At 36.9% G+C, this 23,024-nt stretch overlaps 1 protein-coding gene across 2 annotated transcripts in view; it reads left to right on the forward strand.

The window, feature by feature from the left end:
• WASL (WASP like actin nucleation promoting factor) overlaps positions 1–22,349 on the forward strand; it is a 53,653-nt gene extending 31,304 nt beyond the window's left edge. For both annotated transcript variants that reach the window (XM_068931915.1, XM_068931923.1), the window contains exons 5-11: positions 1,945–1,968; positions 6,853–7,021; positions 10,401–10,443; positions 10,840–10,993; positions 15,133–15,653; positions 18,110–18,218; positions 19,624–22,349. In XM_068931915.1, the coding sequence (XP_068788016.1) occupies positions 1,945–1,968; positions 6,853–7,021; positions 10,401–10,443; positions 10,840–10,993; positions 15,133–15,653; positions 18,110–18,218; positions 19,624–19,685 (1,082 nt within the window). In that variant the 3' untranslated portion in view covers positions 19,686–22,349. The remainder of the gene's footprint in view (positions 1–1,944; positions 1,969–6,852; positions 7,022–10,400; positions 10,444–10,839; positions 10,994–15,132; positions 15,654–18,109; positions 18,219–19,623) is intronic.
• Positions 22,350–23,024: the final 675 nt, after the last annotated feature.

A 23,024-nucleotide genomic window follows, 5' to 3' on the forward strand; every position in this document is an offset into this window, starting at 1 on the left:
TACCTCTTTTTGGATCGATAGGCATCTTCATCTTCAAAAGAAGAGAAATTACTGTGATAGAGTGTCTACTCTTGAGGCCACTCTCCAGTCAGGTCTTCTGCACTTCAGAACAGGAAATCCTATTTTCTGGTCTGCAGTGGCAACTGTAGAAAAACAGAGCTAGTAGCTTTCAGCTGCAGATTAACCTTCTTGTATACACCCAGCAAAAATTACTGGAAAAAGTTTTTAAAATGTCTTGCTTTGTTTTCTGTTACTTTATCTCTTGAGTTCTATTTCTCCTAATGAAAATTGTAATGGCTTTCCTTGATTTAGCACAAGGCCACTCAATCTTTCCTATGAATGCCTAGTGCTTTTGCCAGCATCCCGTCCTGTGCCAGATGACTTGCTCTCAATCCTACGCTCTCCTTTGCTGTCTCTGAGTTGTTGCTTCCTGGAGAGGACTGTAAGTGTGCTCCAAAAGTTGAGCAGTCTTTTTGGCAGTCCAGCAGGAGTGGTTTCTTACCCTGTATATGCTCAGGGAGAGAAAGCACAGTGTCGGGTAAAAAGCCCCGTTTTGTCCCCCAGACCTGATGCCTTTTACTGAGGATTTCTTGCAGAGGCCTTCCATCTCTGTGCTTGAAACTAAGCTCTGCTGTAAGCTATGAGGCAAATACCTATCCTTGGAAGGTGTGCTCAGCCAAAGACAAATCTCAGAGGCTTTTGGTCATATTCATCTGATGAAGATTCTGTGACCTTCAAGTGTTTTATACTCCTGCCTGAAGATCAGAATACTAGGTCAAATTGCCTTGCGTACTTAGGTGTGGGGTGGATTTTGTTGGTTTTGTTTCGGGTCAAAACAGTCTGGAGATGCCTGCTCCCTTCTTTGGGGAAGGACCGTGTTTGTGTCTTGAAAAATATAATGGGTTGACAGTTTCAGACTAGGACTTGCTGAAGAGTGAAATGTCAGTTAAAAATTCCTCTTATTACAAAACTCTTTGGAGTCTCTGTTAGACTCTAGATACTCTGAATTTAGAAGGGAGGATGTACATATTTGTTATGGAGCCATGTTGTGTGGCAGTGGGAGATGATAAGCTGTGCTTGCCCATATGGGTACTGCTAAACCCAAAAATTTTCAGAACGCAGGTGTAAGTATGCATATAGCGTAAAGGTAACTGTGGACTATGTGTCCTGAAGGATGATTGCAGGTAGGTAAATGTTTGAGGTGAGTAGCAATGAGTAGGAAGTGAGAGAAATCACTTTGAAAGGAGAGTTTCCTTATAAGTTGACAGGAGTGCCTGAGAGTCCTGAGGTGTGAAATGTTTGCAACTACGTTCTAACACGTCAAACCAAATTCTTCGTGCTCAGTGAAACAGTTTGGCTTAGTGAATAAAATAGCTAGATTAGTACTTAGGAGTTCTGTTCCCTGTTTTTCAGTTATCTGGTAAGTAACATAGGTAAAGTGATTTGCCCCTCTGTCTTATTCTTCACACTTAAAAATAATTGTGAGGTGCTTTGGCGCCTATGGGAGAGCATCACCGTATACACGTGCTGTTATATTTCAAATTAAAATGAAGGACCTGTCTCATTCACTGGTAATCAGAAAGTGTAACATGTTATTTAGAAATCCTATGTTGATAGGTCGTATCAAAATGAAGTCATTTGAAAGCTGCTTGTTGACTCCAAAATTTGGTGAAGTATTCAAAACATCTGAAACTCAACCATTTCCTTATGTACCTATTTAGTTTGCTCACTTCAAATTGGTGCTTATTTCTAAGATGTTTTTTACAGTTCTGTAATGCTTAATTTTGTTGTTTCTGTTGAGTAATAAATAGGCTTTAAAGATGTTCTTAGGCTCTTAAGAGTGAGTTCAAGGTCATTGAGAGCTTCATTATAAAAGTAAAATTCAGAAGGAAAATTTCAAGTGATACCAATGAATAAATAGCTCTCTTTTTCTTCTTTCAACAGAAAAAAGACGAGACCCACCAAATGGTAAGCTTTTTTGCATGAATCACACTGCAATTTATTTTTTATTCATTTTATTTTTTTCTCAATTCTGTCGGTTACTGTTAGTATATAGCTTTGCTTTACACTTGTTCAGGATAGTTGTGTGGTGGAGAAAGCAGTAAATTTGTATTCTGGAGGTTAGTATATTTGTTTTGTTTCTGTTCTTTGGTATTTGTTTAGTTCTTGCTTGGAAGATTTGTGGCTTAGCTGGCACTTGTAAGGTATGTTTTTGGAGGAGCATATTTTGTTGCAAGCAGAACAGAAGCCCTTCAGCTTACACTGTGAAGAAGGCTTTGTATCTCATATACATGTATTCTGAAGACCCAGCAGGAAATAAGGCTGATATACAAAACTTTGCTGAAATTAAAAGGTTGTATTTGCCTCTCGGGAATACATCTCACTAATATGAAGATGCAGGCTCCTTAGGCGATCCTGCCATCACTAAACTGATGGAAGGAATCGAAATCAAGTGTCCCTTTGATCAAAAAATGTTACTGTTTATTCCAAGATCAAGTGAAAGATGTACATTACTGAATATCAAGCTTAAAGTCTTTGATCTCATTATGAACCAACACTGGAACTAAGAAGTGATTTAACCTGTAATGTTTCTCTTGGTGATCCCCAGCATAAGCCATATTGCCATGTCTGTTAGTTAGCTGCTTGAGCAAGGTTATCATCAACTGATTGTCCGATGTCCCTAAACCCTGAGGAGGAGTAGTCTTCAGTCCCTAAACCCGCAGACTTGAGGAGATGGTCTTAAGTTTATGCTAACCAAGATGTCCAGGCATCTCAGCGGGTCTCAGAAGTAGGTGATTCCTAACTAATCCTGACTTATGGGAACTGCTGATGTCCTTTATTTCCAACTAAAGCCTCACAGTGTAGAATACCTCTCAAAAAAATGAACATTTCTGTTCCGATAAACACTAAGTTTTAAGGAAGCTCAGGCAGTGGTCTTGGTAACTCCAGTTTAGCCCAGGTTTTCTGATATCCGTTGTTAAGTTGGATTTCTTCAGTTACTTTGTGGTAGCACCAGTCTATGATTCTCTGAGTTTCCTGAGAGAAACTTCAGGTTGTAATGGTTCTACCTTTTGAGCAACATTTGCCTCCCCTCACCTAAAGAGTATCTTCCTGATAGCAGTTTCTGCAGGGTAGAAGAGAAAGAAAAACAGTAGTTGTGACACTGTATATAGCATTTAAAAAAAAAAAAAAAAAAAAAAAAAGCTTTTGTCTCTACTGTAAATGTTTACCTGAAATAACACAAACAAATCATTTTTCTGACTTATATCTTTGACTGGAATAAGATTTAAGAAAACTAAACGTGTGAAAACTTTTGTACTGAAAATATAACTGGTAGTCTCCCTAATTCATCCTGTCGTAGCTCTGGCAACAGCCCCTTCTTTGAGGGGAAGCATACTGATGAACTAAATTTACATGCTTTGATCATATGCATTTACACTGAATTATTCTATGAAAGACATAAGTTTATGCCCGGTGTTTATGCTTTAAAATCACTAGTCAAAGCTCTGTTTTTTAGTGACCAAGGATGTCCATGTTTCTTCAAGAACTATCTACCTTCCTTTTATGATTTCCTTGAGTTCTGTAACGCTTGGCTGCTTTATTGGTAAGGGAACTTGAGGTTTGATTAGCTGTATTCGTGCCCTCTGTAGTCTCAGATGAGACATGCTTGGGATGTAGGTGATAGCCTCAGATGATGATGGCCTTCATTTCAGTACTTGCAACTTGGACTAGAACAGAAATATACTGTCTGGGTAACTGAAGAAAAACCTCTTGCAGGGTAAGCTGTTTTTTTGTGTACAGTGAAATCCTATTTAAAAAAAAAACAAATGGGTTACCTGTGGGAGGGGGTGGTTTTGTTTTGTTTTCCCTGTACTGTGTATACATACATAGTTACTTTAAAACTGATAAACGGGAACAGTCACGTTTCTGTAATCGCATGATCCATGCTTGAAGTGCTGTGGAGTATTTTGTTTTAGTTGAGGTTTGGATTTTCTGCCTATGTTGAGGTAAACGTAGAGCTATGTGGGAAAAACACTTTATTGTCTGATCTTTTCAATGGTATGGATTTAAGTCTTTTAGTTTTACTTTCCCCCCCCCCCCCCCCTAGAATTGTAGGATTAAATCAAATTAGCATTAACAGTTATGTAAAGTGTATTAGCCTTTAATTTCCTGGGATTTATGTTCTACTCTCATCTGTAATGACGAGGCCTCTTTATGCAAATAAAGAGGAGTTGTTGTGGTTGAACTGACCTCTTGGTGAAGTTCCAGATGAAAGAAGGATTTGTCAGAGAACTAGCTTTGAGGAAATCTCTAAAAATCATGTGACAAATATATCTCAGCTGTTAACTAGAACAGTTTACACTTATTCTAGGGCTGTCTGTAGTCTGGGACAGATGCCTAGAGAAGTTCTAAAAGTCAAGGAATTTTATAAAATAGAAAATATTTCAAAATGTTTTGTACCACGTTTTCTGGAGCCCCTTCTGAGGATATCGCAGATGTTGATAACGGTGGATGCTTAAAGCCGCTGTATTGTCAGGTACTTCCTAATGATGAGCTCTATATGCCTCTCTCATCTTCATTTATTGAGCTGTCTACACCTGATGGGGAAGGTGCATGTATTATGATGGGGAAACTTTTACTGGATATAAATATGGCAGTTCTAGAAGAACATAATTCTTTTCAAGGTTCTTATATCCCTCATGGACATCTAAGATCTAAAGCTGACGGTAAGAATAACTTTATCTTAAAGATCTTTCTGTGATCTCTAGAAAGAATATTATTAGTATCAAGGAATTGGGCCCTTAGATTGAGTTCAGGTGAATAAAAATTCATTTTGAAAATGGCTTTCCTCACATAGTTAGCCATTTATGGTTAATTTAGGACTTTGCATGCAAAAAGCAAGGCATATTTTGAAAAGTCAGAAGTTGTGAGAATATGGAGAACTTGCTGGCAGTTTACGTGTTTCATTTTAAGTTTTAGTATACCTTGAAACTGCGAATATCCATAGTAGTGAGAAAGTATAATCAATGATTAAATGGAAAATGAACTGCTACCATGTTTCATGTTAAGCTAATGAAGTAAAGACGGTAATTGTCAGTTTACGCTGAAGATGTACTTAACTGCACGTTGTTAAGTTTTGGGTTGATAGTGTTGGAAAATTAGTGAATTTACTGCTAATTGCAAGTGTTGTATACAAATTGCTGTGCATAGCAATACATGGTCAATTTGTGTTTTAGTACTCAGAAGACAGTTGTCTAGATTGTAGCATTTCTAGCTGTGTAATTGCTGCTTAGCAGAAAACACTTGTTGGTCCTTGTGTCGTTTTCATGCAGTTTTAAAACTTGTCCTCGAACTTACTGGAACGTAGGAGCTGCCATACATTTTTAGATGAGCTTTGCCTAGCCCAGTGTCTTGTTTCTCTTCTTATTTACTATTATGGTCAATACTAGGCACTTCCTATTGAGGTGTTAAAATACAAGCGTCAGTGCCTGCTTCTTTCTGATTCAGGGTCTAGACTGTGAAATCTAAGGCTTGTTGGTCCCTTCAGAAAGTTTAGGATGACCGAGTACTCCAATCAAAATGCAGTTGTGAATAGAGTGTGTCAAAATAAGGTTCTGCTTCACCAAAGTCTTAACAGATGTTTTTCTTGTCCACTTGAGTACACGCCTGGAGGCTTGAGTTTAAGATAAAATGTTTTAATTGACTTACTGACCATTGGGTAGCAACTCAGAGGGGAGTGGAAGATGGCTTCAATTTTGGAAAAATGAGATTGCTTATCCTAGCAGTATTTTTCTTTTTTGAAGGGTGTAAAACACACGCATACACGTTTGTGTGTATGTATGTGTGTATATATATTTTATATATATTTATGAACAATGTACTTAAATTGCCTCTTAGTATTTATATCCTGCCATCACATGCTTAAGAGCTATCTTCAGTCAAAACAAAAAATCTGAGTGGAAAACATGCTGGGTATGATTCTTTGCTACTATTATGTAAGTAATAGATATACTCCTGCAAATTTTAGCGTTCTAGCTATATTTCAGGTGCATTTGAAATAACTAAGTTAGTGATTTGGAATTGTTTATCTCAAAGAAGAATAAGGTATGAGAACTTAATTCATAATTTGAATGTGTATATTGTGTTTCCAGTGCTGCTTTTATTGCTAGTACTCTTCAAGCTCTGTTTTTGTCTGAGTCTGACTATTTTGCAAACCTGTCAAAGAATGAGAAATGAGGAATCTTGAATAGCTCTATAAATACGCTGGTGCTTCAAAGACTTGATAGTATACACAGAGTGAAGTCTATGTGCAGTGTGAAGTTTTTGTGTTAAGTTCTGCGTGCTATGAGAGAAATCATTCCTGTTTGATGCTTGCTAAGCAAAAGATCTTCTTTAAGATCAGTTTACTGTGCTGCCAACGCTGTGGTGTTGCTGTTTTCTTTATGGAACTCAGAGTACCTATATCTAGGATTGTAGCTACGCTTCTTTCTGTGTACAAGCATACGTTAATGTTTCTTATTCTAATGAATAAAAATCCATGAATTCTGTACAAATCTTAATTTCAAATTAAGAAATTATTTCCTTGGCCAAATTTGCAAAAAATTATTGCAAAAATATTCCAGTTTATAAAACTGTTCTGACATTGCTCTGCTGTAACAACATTTTTTTCTTCAGCAAATAATTTAGTTTATACTTCTGACATCCAGAACTCAGATACCTGTGGCATGTAGAACAATGGCTACAGTACAGGTATTTTCCCATTCAAAACCAAAAGGGGAGGGGGACAGTTAATAGGTTAAATATGGCTTTGTTGAAACACAGTGATAAAGGTCTCATACTTTCTCTTCACAGGTCCAAATCTGCCAATGGCAACTGTTGATATCAAAAACCCAGAAATTACAACTAACAGATTTTATACTCCGCAAGTCAACAATATTTCATACACCAAAGAAAAGAAGAAAGGAAAAACTAAAAAGAAAAGATTGACAAAGGCAGATATTGGAACACCATCTAACTTCCAGTAAGGACTTTTTTTGAGATTTTTGTCAGTTACACATGCAAACGTGTGACTGTTGTGTCATCTCAACTATAGCCAGTATGAGTTGGCGTGCTGTGAGGTTTAAAGCAAGTTACTTTGGACACAGGTGAAGAGTTTACTTCAGTTCTAAACAAAAACAAAGTAACTTGCTATCCTAAAGTAACTTAGAAGACACCTTAGCTCCATAAACTGACCACTTAACCAAGGCATCTTTAACAGCCTCAGTGATCTACTTTTTAATATCGTCATTCCTAGGCTATGCCTGCATAGCTGTACGTTGTTGTACAAAATGTACATGCTGGTTTTAACTTGGCATGCTAGCGGAAACTATAGTCATATTGTTATCTTTGGCTTTCTATTTGTACAGTTTCTTATTCTGGGACGTAGGCTAGCACATGTATCTTGTGATGAAAGTACAGTTTACATGGGCATACCTGTTAAGAATCAGTTGGGTTTGTTTTCTAACGTTTCTTACGTGATATCTGTTCTTAGAAATTGAAGATGTTATTTTGAAAAGCTCCGCCTCAATTTACTGAATTGGCAATGGTTTTTTGAGCTGTAATTTGATGATTTGATCTTCTGCATTTTAAAATAAGTGTACTTTAAATTCCTGTTGCTTAAAAAAAATTAAAAGTTTGAGTGAGTTAGAGGAAAGATCAGTTTCCTTGAAGTCTTAGAAAATCAGTGAGGATTACATCCCAGGTTAGTATATCCTGTTCTTTTGAAGCATGCTTTTGCATCTCTTACGCTGATATGCTTTCCTAGAGTAAAACTCTGTAAAATAATGCTAGCGTTACCAGTTACGGTAATTTTATAATAATTATAGTATTATTATTATTATAGTGTTTTGAGATAATGTTCTGTAGAACAGGGCAGAGGACAGAAAATAAAAAAAGAGGCTAAAATACATCCCTGACCAGGTGGTGCTTAGACAATTCAGACATCAGCTGCGTTCTTCCGAGAATTGAAACACTGCATCTTGTAATGTCACTTAATACTGGAAAATGCAGAAAATAAGAAAGTGAGACTTAATCTGTAAGGAAGATTGCGTAATGACTGGTAGTTGGTCACTACTGTAGCTGTATTGATGAAGACTTGTAGTGCGTGCAGGCAAAACTGCAAATCACAATTTGCATTAAGGTACCTTGCCTCTGATCAGAACTGTACGAGGAGTGTAAAGCAGCGCAGATACATATACTGAGTTTGAGACTTTTGTTTGTAATGCCTGTCAGGCTTTGACAATTGTGGAACGCTTAATGTGCACTCATAAAATATTAAAGTCATCCTAGAAAAGCTGAGAATAAGATGATAAAATATTTAATGAAGTTCAAACAAAGGATGCATTCTAGTTCACGTCAAGATTTGTATACAGACTGACATTAAATGTAATTTGAAATTGTATGTAGTGGACCTTTGCAAAAGCTGCTTGAAAATGTGTGGGTTGTTTCTTCTCCTCTTAAGTTCTAGTTAAGCTTCCTATAAAGTGCAGCTAAATGTAGCTTTAGTGTATAAGACACTTTAATTACAATTTTTATACGAGTAGGAGAAAAATAGCTTTTGGGATTGTTAGGGGAATATACCAATTGAAGTTGTATGTAACTTGAGTTGTGATACCGATGATGGTGAAAATTGTCCATGTTCTCTATTCTGGATCAAAGAGGTAATCAGTAAATACAGTTTTTTAAATTCCTCTTTTTATCCACTTGTGGACTTTCACTGTTCTGAGCAGCTCAAAAAAGTCAAACTGTACTTAACATTAATATAACTTACTGCTGTATACACTTTTTAAAAAATAACACAGGAATTATGGTTACCTTACAAATATTTCTGGAAGTTTTTTAGTCGCAATGCATAAAGTGTTGTGGTCAGGGTGTACAAGTAACTTATTTTCCTGCCTTTGAGGAATGGAAAATGAGGAAATAATGTTAACATATTACTTTCATATGAACTTTAATATCAGTAAAGTGCACTAATACTCTCTAATTAATAGTCTCATGCTCACAAGCTTTTAAAAGAACATTATGAAATGTACGGGTATGCAGAGAGATAGCTATAGGGGTATATTTGCTAGTAAATTTCTGTTAGCTTGCCTATACGAGGTAATACATTACAAATGGATCTGAGACTGTTTATATTTGGAAATGCATATCTAATTTACACAAAGCCAGCTGTATCTTAGCATCCCAAATAATACCGTAGCAGTAAGTCTGCCCATGTTTTGGTAACGCAATGTATTTAATATGCCCTCCATTTAAATAGAATTTCATATATTTGAATTATATTAACTTAATTATTTAAGCAAAGCAGAGGGCTTCCCTTTCTGCCTTTTCTGTAGCATAATGCAATATTTAAACTAGACCTTCTCCTTTTCTTACCCCGTGAGCTAAGAAGTCAACTAGTCATAGTTATACCAAGACCAGAAACTGAACACAGAACAGCATTGTCATGAAGGAAACTTGTACGGTGGTGGCAGTAACAGACTCCAGCCAGGATCTAACATCCGTTGTGTTAGGCACTGTAAAAGATAGCAAGACACTCCCTGCAATTTGGCAAGATTCGTCTAAGCTAGACTGGCTAGTAACAGCTCACGTGGTCTTCCTATAGCTCAGCTGGACTTTCTGAAGTCTCAGCATCTTGGTTTTGTAGAACTAACCATTGGCAAGAAGAAACTCAAAATATGGAATGCTAATAATAGTACAGTTCTGTCTTCTGTAGCCAACAGGCAATTGCATGAAGCAGCTTGGAGAGGCACAAACTCTTCTGCTGCCTTTTTAGCTGATTAGAGCATCAAATAAAGTAATTCTTTAATATCCACATGAAGTAGGTACTAGAATTTTAAGGGAGTAAGGGAGATTGGAGTGAAGCCTAGGAAGATGGCAACTGAAAATTGTACTTATTTTATTTCTCTGAAAAAACAAAGTGAATGGGAGCAATGTCAGGAAAGTGGTTAGAGAGCAAACAGTGATGGGAGAGAGGAGGAGGAGGATTCCAGCCAAGTGACATTAAAGACCTAGGCAGATGCTCTCCTTGGTCTTTGTGCAGCCTTTCTGTTAGTATCAGTATGCATTGCAGGATGGTATAGAGCCTTAACTTTTTAACGCAGACTATATATAACCTAAGGGGAAAATTGGTTTCTCCGCTTTCTTCTTCTCGCAAGACAAAAAGTGAGAAGGGAAGTGTTGTTATTCCCTTCACAAGTCGGGCACTGATATGTCTGAGTTTGAGGTAGAAGCTAGGTAGTGATCCAGATATCTAGCTGTTATTTTCTTCTTTTAAAATTGTTATTTTAAAATAACAATTATTTTAGTTAACAGAATCCTTTTTACTCTGTGGATTAAATGGACTTTTCTGCTTTTTTTAGACACATTGGACATGTTGGTTGGGACCCAAACACAGGTTTTGATGTAAGTAATTTAATACGTTGTTCAACTTACTAAATGGCTAAAAGATGTAGAGGCTTTTTAACTTCAGTGGTTGAAGATTGGCATCAAATAAAAGTTAACTGAACATCACGTGATTTTTACTTGCTTTGTTTCTGTTAATTAATTCAAACACAGAAAAATGGTGGAGGAACAAAAGGGAACAGGGATTTCGGATTGAGGGGAAAACTAGCAAAACTTACGTTTTTGTACTAGCTACATCCTACTCCTAAAATAGTCGTTTCTGACTGAAAATTCAACCTGGAAAGATGGGCTTTTGTGTTTTGCTGTTCCTCCTCGTTACAGGGATTTTTTTCAATATAAATTTAAAAAAAAAAAGTCAATTTCAATGTGCTCGGAACTAACGTCTTTAACTTGCAGGTGAACAACTTGGACCCAGAGTTGAAAAACCTGTTTGATATGTGTGGAATTTCAGAGGCTCAACTGAAAGACAAAGAAACTTCAAAGGTCATCTATGATTTCATTGAAAAAACAGGAGGTGTGGAAGCTGTTAAAAATGAGCTGCGTAGACAAGGTGGGCTTCCTTTTACTTCCACATCAGATTTTGCAGGGGTTATTTTGCCTTAAGAGTTGGACTGAACGGTGTTGATGATAATCAGTTTCTGATATTCTTCTCTGGACTTCATGTCGCTGCAGATATAATGGATTTTGTAATGCTTCTGTACATCATACACTATGGAAAAACAAAAAAAAGTCTGTGCATGAGAGTACTTTCTTCTAAAGAATAAAGATCTTTTCTATGTCAGTTAAGTAACTTCCAGTAATGCTTTACTGACTGCAGAGCCATGCAGTTTATTTCATATGGATTTTTCAGACTGCAAATGTAAATTTTATTTATAGTCTCCGTCTCATAAATAAATTAAAATCTTAAAAGCAATATTACTATTTTCAGTTGTAGTGGTAATTACATGGCTGACAAGTATGTGTGGTGCCCATTTAACCCTAGCAGCACTGTGTAATATGCCTTGCAATGGCTAGAGGCCTTCAAATTTTATACAGAGGGTTAAAGAAACCAAAGGGTGGTCGTCTTCCACCCTCCCCCCCATAATTTAAAGAAAAAGGTACTGCTTTTTGATCAGAGTGGTCTGATTAAGGTTTCTGCTGTGAGAAAACTCTAAAACAAGGCATTTCCAGCCTAATGTTTACATGCGTTCTCAGCTGACGCATTATCTACTGTAACATGGCAAGTCAGTCTGCAAATTACACTGCCAATATCAAACTTTGAGAAGATTGCCTAGAACACTTTTCAGAAGAAGCAGGATATAAAAGCTGTTGAAATTATAGCCGTTTCAAACTGATGAATAAGTTGCCTCTAGTGCCTGAATAGATGCACGTTCAGGGTGCAATAATTTATTACGTTTATTCCTTAGGTCCCCCACGTTGGAGTGGTATGTATTTGAGCTGGCATCCAAGCATATGTTTCAAACTATTCATGCTGCAACTGTGTGATTCTTTCCTAATAGATAAGAAGCCTTAGTCCACGTTGTTTGACTGTGATACTAAATATCAGTCCAACTTCTTTGTTAATTGAATTGCAAGCAAAATTTGAAGTCTTACTTTTTGTCTCGTTAAGTAACAAGTCAGTCAGTTTCTTTTTATAATCTTAACTCAGTTTAAATGTGTACAGAGTTCTCGATATCACACTGCTAATCACAAGACTGTTAAATTGAGAAGATTTGCCTTGGAGTCCTACGACTAGTTTAAAATACTTTAAAAATTATAGTTTTTCTAATATGTATGCATTAACTTCATTATGCATTATGACCACTTTGCATGTGTGCAATTGAAAGATTAGTTGCCTCGTCTTTAATGTGCATGATGAGTAAGATTGGGCTTTTGCTTTATGGTAGAGGTAGATCAATGCTCCTAGAAGTTTTAAATTCATTATTTCAGTGGTTTTATCCAGGAATATGTTAGGTGGTGTGTAGTGTTGACTGCTGTTTGAAGTGTTCTGTTTTTCCACTGAAACGCATTTTCCTGTGTTCTGTTGCAAGAATTTCTGTGCTTGAGTATTCAGCCTGCTCAGATGCTGAAGAGAGTCACAGACAATTTATTGCTCTATTGAAACAGAATTTACTACTTGTTTTTCCTACCCTCTCTCTATCTTTGGTTCTGCTGGTTGGTTTTTTTTGTGATAATACTGTCAATAGACTTTACAGCTGCTTTGTTAATACCCATGTTCAGATTAATTTGCATTTATGAAACTTTTTTTTCCCCTTCACTTGTAGGGTCTAGAAGATGGGATAGAGAGGATGCAGTAACAGTGTTTCCTCCTTGCTTAAAGGAGAGCAAAGCTTTGTTGTTACAGATGTTATAGCTAGGGCTGGGTGGGTGGGGGGGAACTCCAGTACAAGATATCGAATCTTTATTCTTTTCATTTCTCAGTTGAAGTGCAAATAAGCCTTATAAAAACTCCTGAACTGTGTTTCCACAGTTTGGATATTACATATTTCTCTGGATACGATGCAAATGAAACCTTCCCCTCAGGAAAACACATATTCAGGATTTACAGACATTACAGATTCTGGAGCATGGCCGAGTTGTTTATCTTTTCAATAATCCAGAAGAATGTATTACTTGCTGAATAGGTTATATTTGAAAACAGTTGCCCCCAATGGCCAAGAAGGAAATTAAGTTCAAGTCAACTGAAAAGTAACTTTTTCCTTTCAAGAATGTTGGTAATATCTTTTTATAGCAAAATGTATGAAGGTAAAGTTTGAGAGGAGATTCTCTACTTGTATTTTTTGAGGGGGTGGGGAAAAATAGAGGAGAAATTTATATGAAACTTAGGAACATGACACTTAAGAGGGGTATGCCTTTCTGTGTGAAATGCAGGGACGGAGGCCCTGATGTTTCCTACTTCAAGTTTCCTTTTTCAGGGATTTCCCCTCTCTGTTCCGTTGCAGACAGGTTACTTTCTCAGCCGTTAACGGGAAGAGGATAATAGAAGAGGTAAAATTAAAGCATCTTTCCCGAGGACCTTTCTTGAGGGCAAAGCATATGAAATCGAATGTGATTTTTAATAATCCAGGCACAGTCATATTACTAAACAGTTATATGAAACAACCACACAAACTATAGTGCCACAAGCCATTAGATACTTAATGGAAGAATAAATCGAATTGTGCTATTTAAAATGCTATTAGCAGAGGAAGTACGTTTCAATGCAAACTTGTATAGAAATGACCCTACATGCTGAGGTTTCTCTAAAGTTGTATTCTTTCTACGGTCTTTTACATAACCATATTGTTGGAACTAATATTCAGTAAAAGAATCAGAGTTTACAGGGAGGATTTCATATATTTCACCAGATTTTGCAGGTGTAAAATCCGAGGGAAAGGCTCGGAGTAACTTCTAGCAAAATAAAGATTGAGTAAAGATATTTTTGTTAATGTTTACCAGTTTCTTCAAGATTAATTGTAATCTATCCAAATATCTAGAATAAAATATAGATGCAAAATTGTAAGAAAAATGGTCCGTGTATATTTTCCAGTAACTCATAAAACAGGTTTTTAGGAACACCAGGATGAGTTACTACAATGAGGCAAACTTAAATGCTCATACTATTAACGAGATAAATGATCTACTACTCATTCAGAAATGTTATTTTTGTTTTAAAAAGGGCCTTTTCAACAACCTGTACAGGGTGGAAGAAAGTTTATTGCCTAGTTAGGGTACTAAAAGCATTTATTTGGGAAGTACTTTACATGACACAAAAAAGCAATCTTGGAGTGACATGTGAAGGCAACTTTACTCTAATGAAGCACTAGTCAATGGAGAGATGTGGTTTTGTAACAGCTTCTCTCTGCTGTTGCCTACTGAGGAAAATGAACTTCAGTAAATCAAAGTTTAGTCTTTCTGAATGTCCCCTGTCGTCTGTAATTTGAGATGCTGTATCAGCAGTACTACTTCACTGTTTGCTGCCAGGTGCTGCTTAAGGATGTGGATGCGTACATTGAGTATAGCGTACTTGACATTGTATGTCACCTTCTCCTAATACTAACACACTTGTAATTTTGTTTTTTTAATTACTGGAAGGTGATGCTTCAAAAAATGTTTCCCTCAATAATTCCAATATAAATTAATGGATAATGTACAGAGTGGACATTCTGTATACTTCCTTTAAAATGTTGTTTTAACACCTTTCTCCTTCCCCTTCCCTTCTGTTGCAGTTCAGCAAAATTTTGTCGGTTTCTTTTGAAATCTTAGCACGTTTTGTCATGAGAAACTGAAAACTTAAGGTATACTTTGGATGATGAAGGAAATTACTCCTGTAAGATTCCCCTTCTTCCCTCCTCCCACTCCCCCCCCCCCCAAAATGAAAGATACAGCTTACTTTGTGACGTAGTATTCTTTTTACATATGGCAGTTGTTCTCTGCAGTATTGGTTCTGTGCTTTCAAAATACATGACAGAGACATAGGGACTGTATTCTGCTTAGCTTATGTTCATATAAGTGCAGTTTATCTTCAGCTATTTTCAGCTTAATCCAGGATTGGTAGAACTTGCACAGGCACAGAGATCCTTGTAAAAGGCAAGGCCTGTCTTTATTAACCAAAAAAAAAAAATCTTTTTAGCTCTTTCTGTGAATTTCCAGAATACGGAAGAGTATTGGGTAGTATGTAACTGTATATTCTGTCTTGTTCTGTTTCAGCTCCACCTCCACCACCACCATGCAGAGGAGGACCCCCTCCACCTCCACCACCACCTCCCCATAGCTCGGGCCCTCCTCCTCCACCTGCTAGGGGCCGAGGGGCACCACCTCCACCTCCTTCAAGAGCTCCCACAGCAGCACCCCCACCCCCACCTCCATCTAGACCGGGTGCAGTAGTGCCCCCGCCTCCTCCAAACAGGATGAATCCTCCTCCACCACCAGTGCATTCATCATCTGCACCATCTGGCCCTCCTCCACCACCACCACCACCAGCAAGTGGGTCATCTGTGCCCCCGCCTCCACCTCCACCTCCACCCCCTCCTGGTCCTCCTCCACCACCAGGTCTTCATACAGAGGTTGACAACCAGCTTCCAGTTCCTCCAGGAAACAAAGCAGCACTCTTAGATCAAATCAGAGAAGGTGCTCAGTTAAAGAAGGTAGAACAGAACAGTCGACCAGTGTCCTGCTCAGGAAGAGATGCACTGTTAGACCAGATACGACAGGGTATACAACTGAAATCTGTAAGTAAAGCTGTTTCTCATCTAAGTCCCTAATGGGACTTGCAAATGGCTAGAGTACCACAGCGTGAACAGTAACTTGTGGCTCTCTGTTTTGCGCTGGATCATATTTTCTATAATTTTTAAAATGAGACTTCACAATACTACTGGAAAAATGCCTAGAAAGTACATTGGCTAGACAAGTATTGATACATGATTTTTTTTTTTTTCTCATTTCAAATTCACTTCTCACTTTTCAGTAAAGCTTTAAGTTTAATTTTTAAGAACTTTTGCAATAACTACTATGCAAAGATGGCTGGTCTCTTGAATACTTCAATGAAGTCTAAACAAATGCAGGGAATGGGTTCAGCAGTAATGGTATTGTAAAGCAATTACTAGGTGACTTGTTGTCATCTTCGAAGGGACCTGAGCTGTGTAAACGTTGAGACTTGTAAGAAAGTGGCTGCCTGCCCCCACGGGGGGTACCTCTGCTGTTCCTGCTGTGGCTCAGGGTATTACTTGATCTGTTCTTTAGGTCACTGAATATCTACAAGGTAATTTTTGCCTGTAGGTACAGGAGTGCTGTTAAGGTAACTCTACCGTATAGGTTGTATAAAATGTATTCATAGCAGTAAGTTGGCCCGAGAGCCTGGCAGCTGACTTCTAGAGGATGTTGTACCTGGAAGGTGATCCACTTCTAACATTACAGTAAAATAAACCAGAAATACTGCATTGATAACACCAAATTGCAAGTACTCCTAAAAGACTGATCAGTAATTAGTATGGTTGTAGAAGGGATATGAAGGGGAACAGGAAGGAGGATTCAAGATCATTGGTTTTTGTAAAGCGAGGAAGTCAACATCTTCCCAAACCCTGTCAGCTGCCCTTCTAGTCCTAGTGCAGTCATAAATACCAGAAACTCTTAATTTTCTTTGCAGGTGACGGAATACTTTTTATAAGCAGATTATGCATGCTGTAGTCTGTAAATCTAGAACTTCTTCCTGTAATCACTGTGTATTTAGGCGTATGTATCTTTTAACAAATTTGAAGTCTGCACAGAAAAGTTTTGTGCTGCAAAAGCTGCAGAAATATTGAAAGCAGTCATAGTATTGAGTGTTCCTTATGTAAGCAAACTTACTGATGTGTCCAGGTCACTGAAATACTGTTGGCAAGGAAAACAAAGGCTGTGAAACTTTAAACAAAAAAAGGGAGTGGGAGGAGGAAATATATTTAATATGGTATAATATTCTGTAATTTACTGATAAACATGTAGGTCCAAGACCTTATTTCAGTTTGAGATGCTTGAGGCTGCATATTTCTTTTTTGAAATAACTTAAGCTAGCCCACACTGCACACCTGTGGTAGATATACAAAAGATAACTTATACCTCTCTGGCCCTTGAGATCTGAAATGTGAGGTTTTCTAGAATTTATGGATTTGCTCGTCTGAATTATTCTAGCTTTTAAAAATTTATGAGATTATTCTAACAGTGAAGTCGGAGAAAATATCTCCACACTTTCTTATATCTTTAAGAATAGGCCACGTCTCTCTCCCTCCTATACTTTAACTTCTGTTTTCTCACCACTTTTACCCAGTCCCTTCTTTAGTCCTTCATACTCTGTAAGTGTAATTCATGTCTTTGTCTCTCTTCAGTTATTACTTTTCACCATCCTTCACTGTATTCTTTACACGTTTGGTTTAGATTGCTTATTCTCACAGTTTTCATCCAACCTGGAGCTAATCTGATGCTCAGTACAAGTTTTTTTGCTCATTCGCATTTTTACTGTTACAAATCTTCATCTACTCTCAGTTCTGCTTTTTTGTTGCAGCTTTCTGCGTTTGATACTTCTGATATAAAAAGTGTGAGGGTGTACAAATATTTAATTGTCGGTACGGGTGTGCAGTATCAAAGTCTGTATTACTTTCAGAAGGGATTATCAATCCGAAACAAACTTGGTTAACCAAACCCAGACAAGAAGAATATTTTGTGGTATATACAAGGGATAAAATATTGGAGGGCTATATAATCATTATGCCTGTACAGTTAGATTAGGAAGCTTTTCTAATTGCACTCTGCAGACCCTTTGAGTGCAATATAATTTATTGATTTGTTGACCTATGTAGTAATTTTAATTTTACACAAATTGCTTTTTGCAAATTAAACACCAAAAGGATGCTAAATTCAGAGCTATCATAGGAGAGAAAATACGCTGACCTGACAAATCAGTACTTTTATACTCGCTTCCTGATGTATGAGTTGTAATATTTAATACCAGTCTAGTTAGCCCATACGCAAATTGCCTGGCAAAAAAGACTTTCTGACTTCTTTTGCATAGGTCTAGCTTGAGCTAAGGAAACTGAAACTATAGTTTCACTCGTCCTTCTGGTTGAAAATAAGCTCATCAATTTTATAAGGAGAGTTTGTCTAGAAATACACGGACTGTTTTGCTAATTACATCTTTGTATCCTTTTTTTCCAAGGTATCTGATGGCCAAGAGAGTGCGCCACCTACACCTGCACCCACCTCAGGAATTGTGGGCGCATTAATGGAAGTTATGCAGAAAAGGAGCAAAGCCATTCATTCTTCAGGTAAGTCTGATAGAATTTTTCTGACCTCATGGGTGTCAGTTTAAGTGTTAACATTTCTGTGGAATAAAATATTAATAGAAAAAGATGGATAGAATACATTCAAAGATAGAATGCTGTAGACAGACCATTAGTGAGGGGTTTAGTGATTACACTGTGCTATTCTGTGAATTACTTGGTACATAGTAGTTTGCTGTAATACTGAATTAAAAATTACTAATCAAGATTAGTAACCACCTCTTCTAAAGATTTTTTTAATTTACATCTGATTTATTTTTATCCATTAGGTATCTAATGTAATATTAGTCAAAAGAATATTTTGGAAGAACGATTTTTTTAATGCTTTCTCTGCTTCTAGAAGCTAAGGCTCATGCAAAAGGCACATGCTCTTAGAGCTCTGTGGCTTCCAGTATACTTTGAATGCCACCTGCTGGATAATAAATGAATGACTAGTGTTACTTGAACAGTCCGTACTTTTGCTGAATAAACTTCTCAGACTTCAGGGTGTGGAAAAACTAAAACTACAACAGTGACAAGAGGATTTGCAGTTTTCAAACACTGACTTGTAATGAATGCAATTCAGTTAGCTGCAGTGCAGCTATTTGCTTGCATCTCTTCTGTTTAGCCTTTGATATATTTTTCTTCCAGAATTTGTATTAGAACCAAATCTGCACTTGCACTCTGCAGACCCTTTGAGTGCAATATAATTTATTGATTTGTTGACCTATGTAGTAATTTTAATTTTACACAAATTGCTTTTTGCAAATTAAACACCAAAAGGATGCTAAATTCAGAGCTATCATAGGAGAGAAAATACGCTGACCTGACAAATCAGTACTTTTATATGTACAATAATTTAAAAATTGTAGCCTACTAAAATTTAAAAAAAAAGAACAGTGGAAGATGGGATAAAGTTAACAAAAATCGAAGTTAATGTGCGTTACACAGTCTAGAATATTCCGGTAACAGAAGCAGTCTTTAGCCAGTAAATTTGGGAAAGCAGTTCTTAAGTTTCAGAAATTAATCTGTCCTGGAAGTTAAAAACCAAACCTGGAACATGGTGTCAACTCATCTTTTCAAAGAAAAAGTAATAAAAACAGAATGTGAAATGAGAACTTGTTTCTCTCTTACAGCAAAACAGAAGGTTGTTTTTTTTCCCGCAGTAGGAAGGCAATGAGAAAGGAAAGGAATTAGAGCTTACATTTTGATACTGGCTTGAACTTGAATTGATTGTCACATCTAGGGATCTTAATGAAATGCTTCACTATTACCAAACGTATTGTCCTGGCCTCATTGAAATGATTGCCCCCCCCCCCCCCCCCCCCCCGAGAACTGTGGAAGAAATTGGTAATGCTTTTGTCATGTTAATTCTGTGCATGCAAGTGAGTTATGCTTTCTTGTCTTGTAGATGAGGATGAAGATGAAGATGATGAAGAAGACTTTGAGGACGATGACGAGTGGGATGATTGATCATATATTATATTATATATATATATTTTTTAAGGTGAATGATATACTAAACACTACTTTCTGTCTATGGATTCTGTAAAATTATCATGTAAATGTTCTACCAATTTGCTGTATATTTTTGTTGCCTTTTGCTTTTTTATTAATCTGTGCAATACCTCATTTAATCTGTAAAGGTTTGTCATAATCCTCTACAAAGCTACTCCCTGTTAATGTGTGCGAGTTTACACCTGGATGATCGTGTACATGTGAATACTTTCCATTCCATCAACAAGGGAGTTCAAATGTAATATGTGAGACTGACAAAAACCTTAATGTAATTTAGTTATAATGCAAGAAGGAAAACACTATTTTCATACCCTACTTTTTCTGTATCTAAATTTTCTTATTAAAACCTAGTATAGCACTATGTTCTTTAAGTGATGCAGCTCTTAGTTTATTTAGCCCCTTCATTTCAAATGCAACATTACATGAATGTTGAGGCTGGTTTATAATATTGCACGGTTTCAAATACATCACAACATTGCAGTTCAATTCTTAGCAGTATGCTTTACATAAAACAAAATCACTACAGATATGCACAGCTAGTTGTGAAGATTACCTTGCCCTAACTGTAGCAATACGGACTGCTATGGAACAGCAGTGAATAATTGAATGCTTTAATTAGGGAATTGTCTATCTGAGGTTAAACAGGGTGGCTTTACGCTATAGTAGTGGTAAAGGCATCTTTGATGCAGACCAGTTCAGTCCTCTCTTTCCAGCTCTTATCTTTCAGAATGAAGAAGTGTAAATTGCTGGGGACTATACTGGAGTCTGGCAATTGCTGCAGTTTGATTTATTTTTAAAATCAATTTTATGTGGTTTTTGGGCTGAAGGGCTGCGTTTAATGCTTGCTTCAATAATGTTTAATTACATTTTAAAATGTGTAGGGCATTGGTGTACTAATAAAGTAAACTTAAGTGGTATTACTTTGCAGTCTTTGAGTTATGGTACATAACAAATGCTAAAACACCAGTCCTACATCCAGGAAGTCGGAAAGCCATTAACTCAGACTACACACTTTGAATATGTACTGAACTTTATGGCAATATTCTGTCTTCATACGTTGGCTTTAAGACCAAGGGTTATGTTGAAGGTCAAGATTCCTATTCACAGGAATGGTATTTGAGTAAGTGGACAGAAAATGGGTTTCTCATTTCACAGCTTGCACATTTATATAAGTTGTACTTTATAATGTGGTAAACATTGGCATATTTGCCTATTACAAAACACTAATCTATGCTAGGTGGGTATTTAATATCTACAGCACTAATTTACTGTTACTTACTGTAATTTTCGGGTAGAGAATCTTTTTTTTAAGAGGACTACATTATCTGACACAGAATATTTAGTTAAGTCAGTCATATTTGGAGCATAGTTAACACATAGTGTCCTGGGTCTTTGACTGTAGTCAAGGTATCAAACAAAAATTTAAGTTATCAGAATTGTATTGACTGAAACCCAGTGTTGGCCTGATCTTGACAGGCTGGACCTGCATGATACGGCTTGGATTTCTAACCCAGTTATAACCTAGTCTTTAGAGAATGAGTTTAGACATATAAAAAGAAACGAAAGTTGCTGAAAAGTAGTGGGAGAGGTAAGGTTATATAGTTAAGTTATTCAGAGGATGCTGACTTCCTTCCAAGAGTAATTTAAGCACATAACTTGAGGAAAAAGAAAATTCCAAGCAGTCTAACTTTCTTGCGGTCGCTTTCGCATTGCCCTCTTCTGTTGGAAGCACTTCCTACTAGCTTTGCTGCTGTAATGGCTTGAGCACTGAGTCAAGTGCAAGTGCAGCCTGGGGTAACTAATGTCAGTGGAGTTGAGAGCTTGCGTATAAGGAAAACAATTGTATGGCTTTCATATAACTTCTGGCACTGCTTCCTTATTTTTATTGCATATAGGGCATTTAAAATTAAGCAGATGAGGCCTATAGGTTTTCCTAACATGCTACTTACTAGATATGTTTAGCTCTTACGGTTTCTGAGTTGGAATTTCTGTAATATAATTATGCGTTACAGTTCATTATTCAGATTTCTATTCCAAGTTTTTGGGAGCTCTGATGAAGTTGCGTTATTGAATAAAACTTTGATTTGTAGATACTGGCCAAAGAAAGTTTCGGGTTTTTTTTTGTTTGTTTGTTTTTTCTCTCCATATAAAAAGTACACTCACGTTTTGTGGTGTCCAGATTAATATTAGCTTTAAAATAGTGTGTGTACATGATAAAATTCAGGCATAAAGACTGCAATCGCAGTTAAGGTAAAGTCATAACCGCATGCTTCAGCGCTCCACCACTTGCACTATGAGCAGAAGATAGCTTTTCATGATACTGGTGCATTGTTGCTAAACATTGTAATGAAGGCCTCTCCGATATACTCTGGTTAAATGACTATCCAGATAGCCTTAGCAATTAACAGACTAGCATGAGGCTTTTGTATTTCAACCCTCTATGTGCATAGACAATATCAGCTAGCCACTTGTACGTATGAAATCCATAAGAACTTTTCATTCAGTTTTCCATTTATCAAACTGAAATTTTTAGTATGTGAATTTTTGAAATGTACAGTGAATAGGATGTTGCACTGGTGGCAATTCATCATGGAGCATAATAAAATTAATTTGACCCAACTAGTGTAAAACTCTGGTGGTTTTTCATTTGTTTCTTTTGTTTTTTTTTTTTTATAAGTACTGATTGTAGCACAGCTTTTAAAATAGCTATACATATTGATTACACACTTTGAAAGTAATTTTAGTGTCCTAGCCAAGTTCACAAAGCAGTAAATAGTTGCTGTCAAATCTCAGTAGTTTTCACATCTCTGGAAAGTTGGATAGCGCTAGTGAATGAATACAATGAGGAAGAGAATGTAACACCCTGTCCTCCTGGCAAATCTGACAGCTGCTCAGCAGCTTCTCTGGAAACAACTACTGTTGCAGTCAGGTTCAATAATACAATAACGTTTCAAGGTTGAACCAATATAGCTTCATTAATAAACATTCCAGAATGAATACTAAATAGTAAACTCTTCTCAAATACTGTAACTTATTAACCTTTTCAAGATGTAAATCTTTATCTTGTGCATAATACCATGTTTCTTGAGCTCATTCCATTTCAGCACTCTTGTTTTTCTTCTCTAAGCCTGAAGAGTCTGGCATCTCAAATGTTTATCTTGTGTACACTTCCGCTTACTTTTCTAGTTATAGGCCTTCAGTACAACACAAAGTTCGAATTGTTACTTACAGGGCTTGCTTAAGCATACAGTGATTTCCTTTCTACTTAGTGAACAGAAGTTTAAAACATGCTTT

This window comes from Struthio camelus, chromosome 1 (genome assembly GCF_040807025.1).
Source record: "Struthio camelus isolate bStrCam1 chromosome 1, bStrCam1.hap1, whole genome shotgun sequence".
Classification (NCBI taxonomy): domain Eukaryota; kingdom Metazoa; phylum Chordata; class Aves; order Struthioniformes; family Struthionidae; genus Struthio; species Struthio camelus.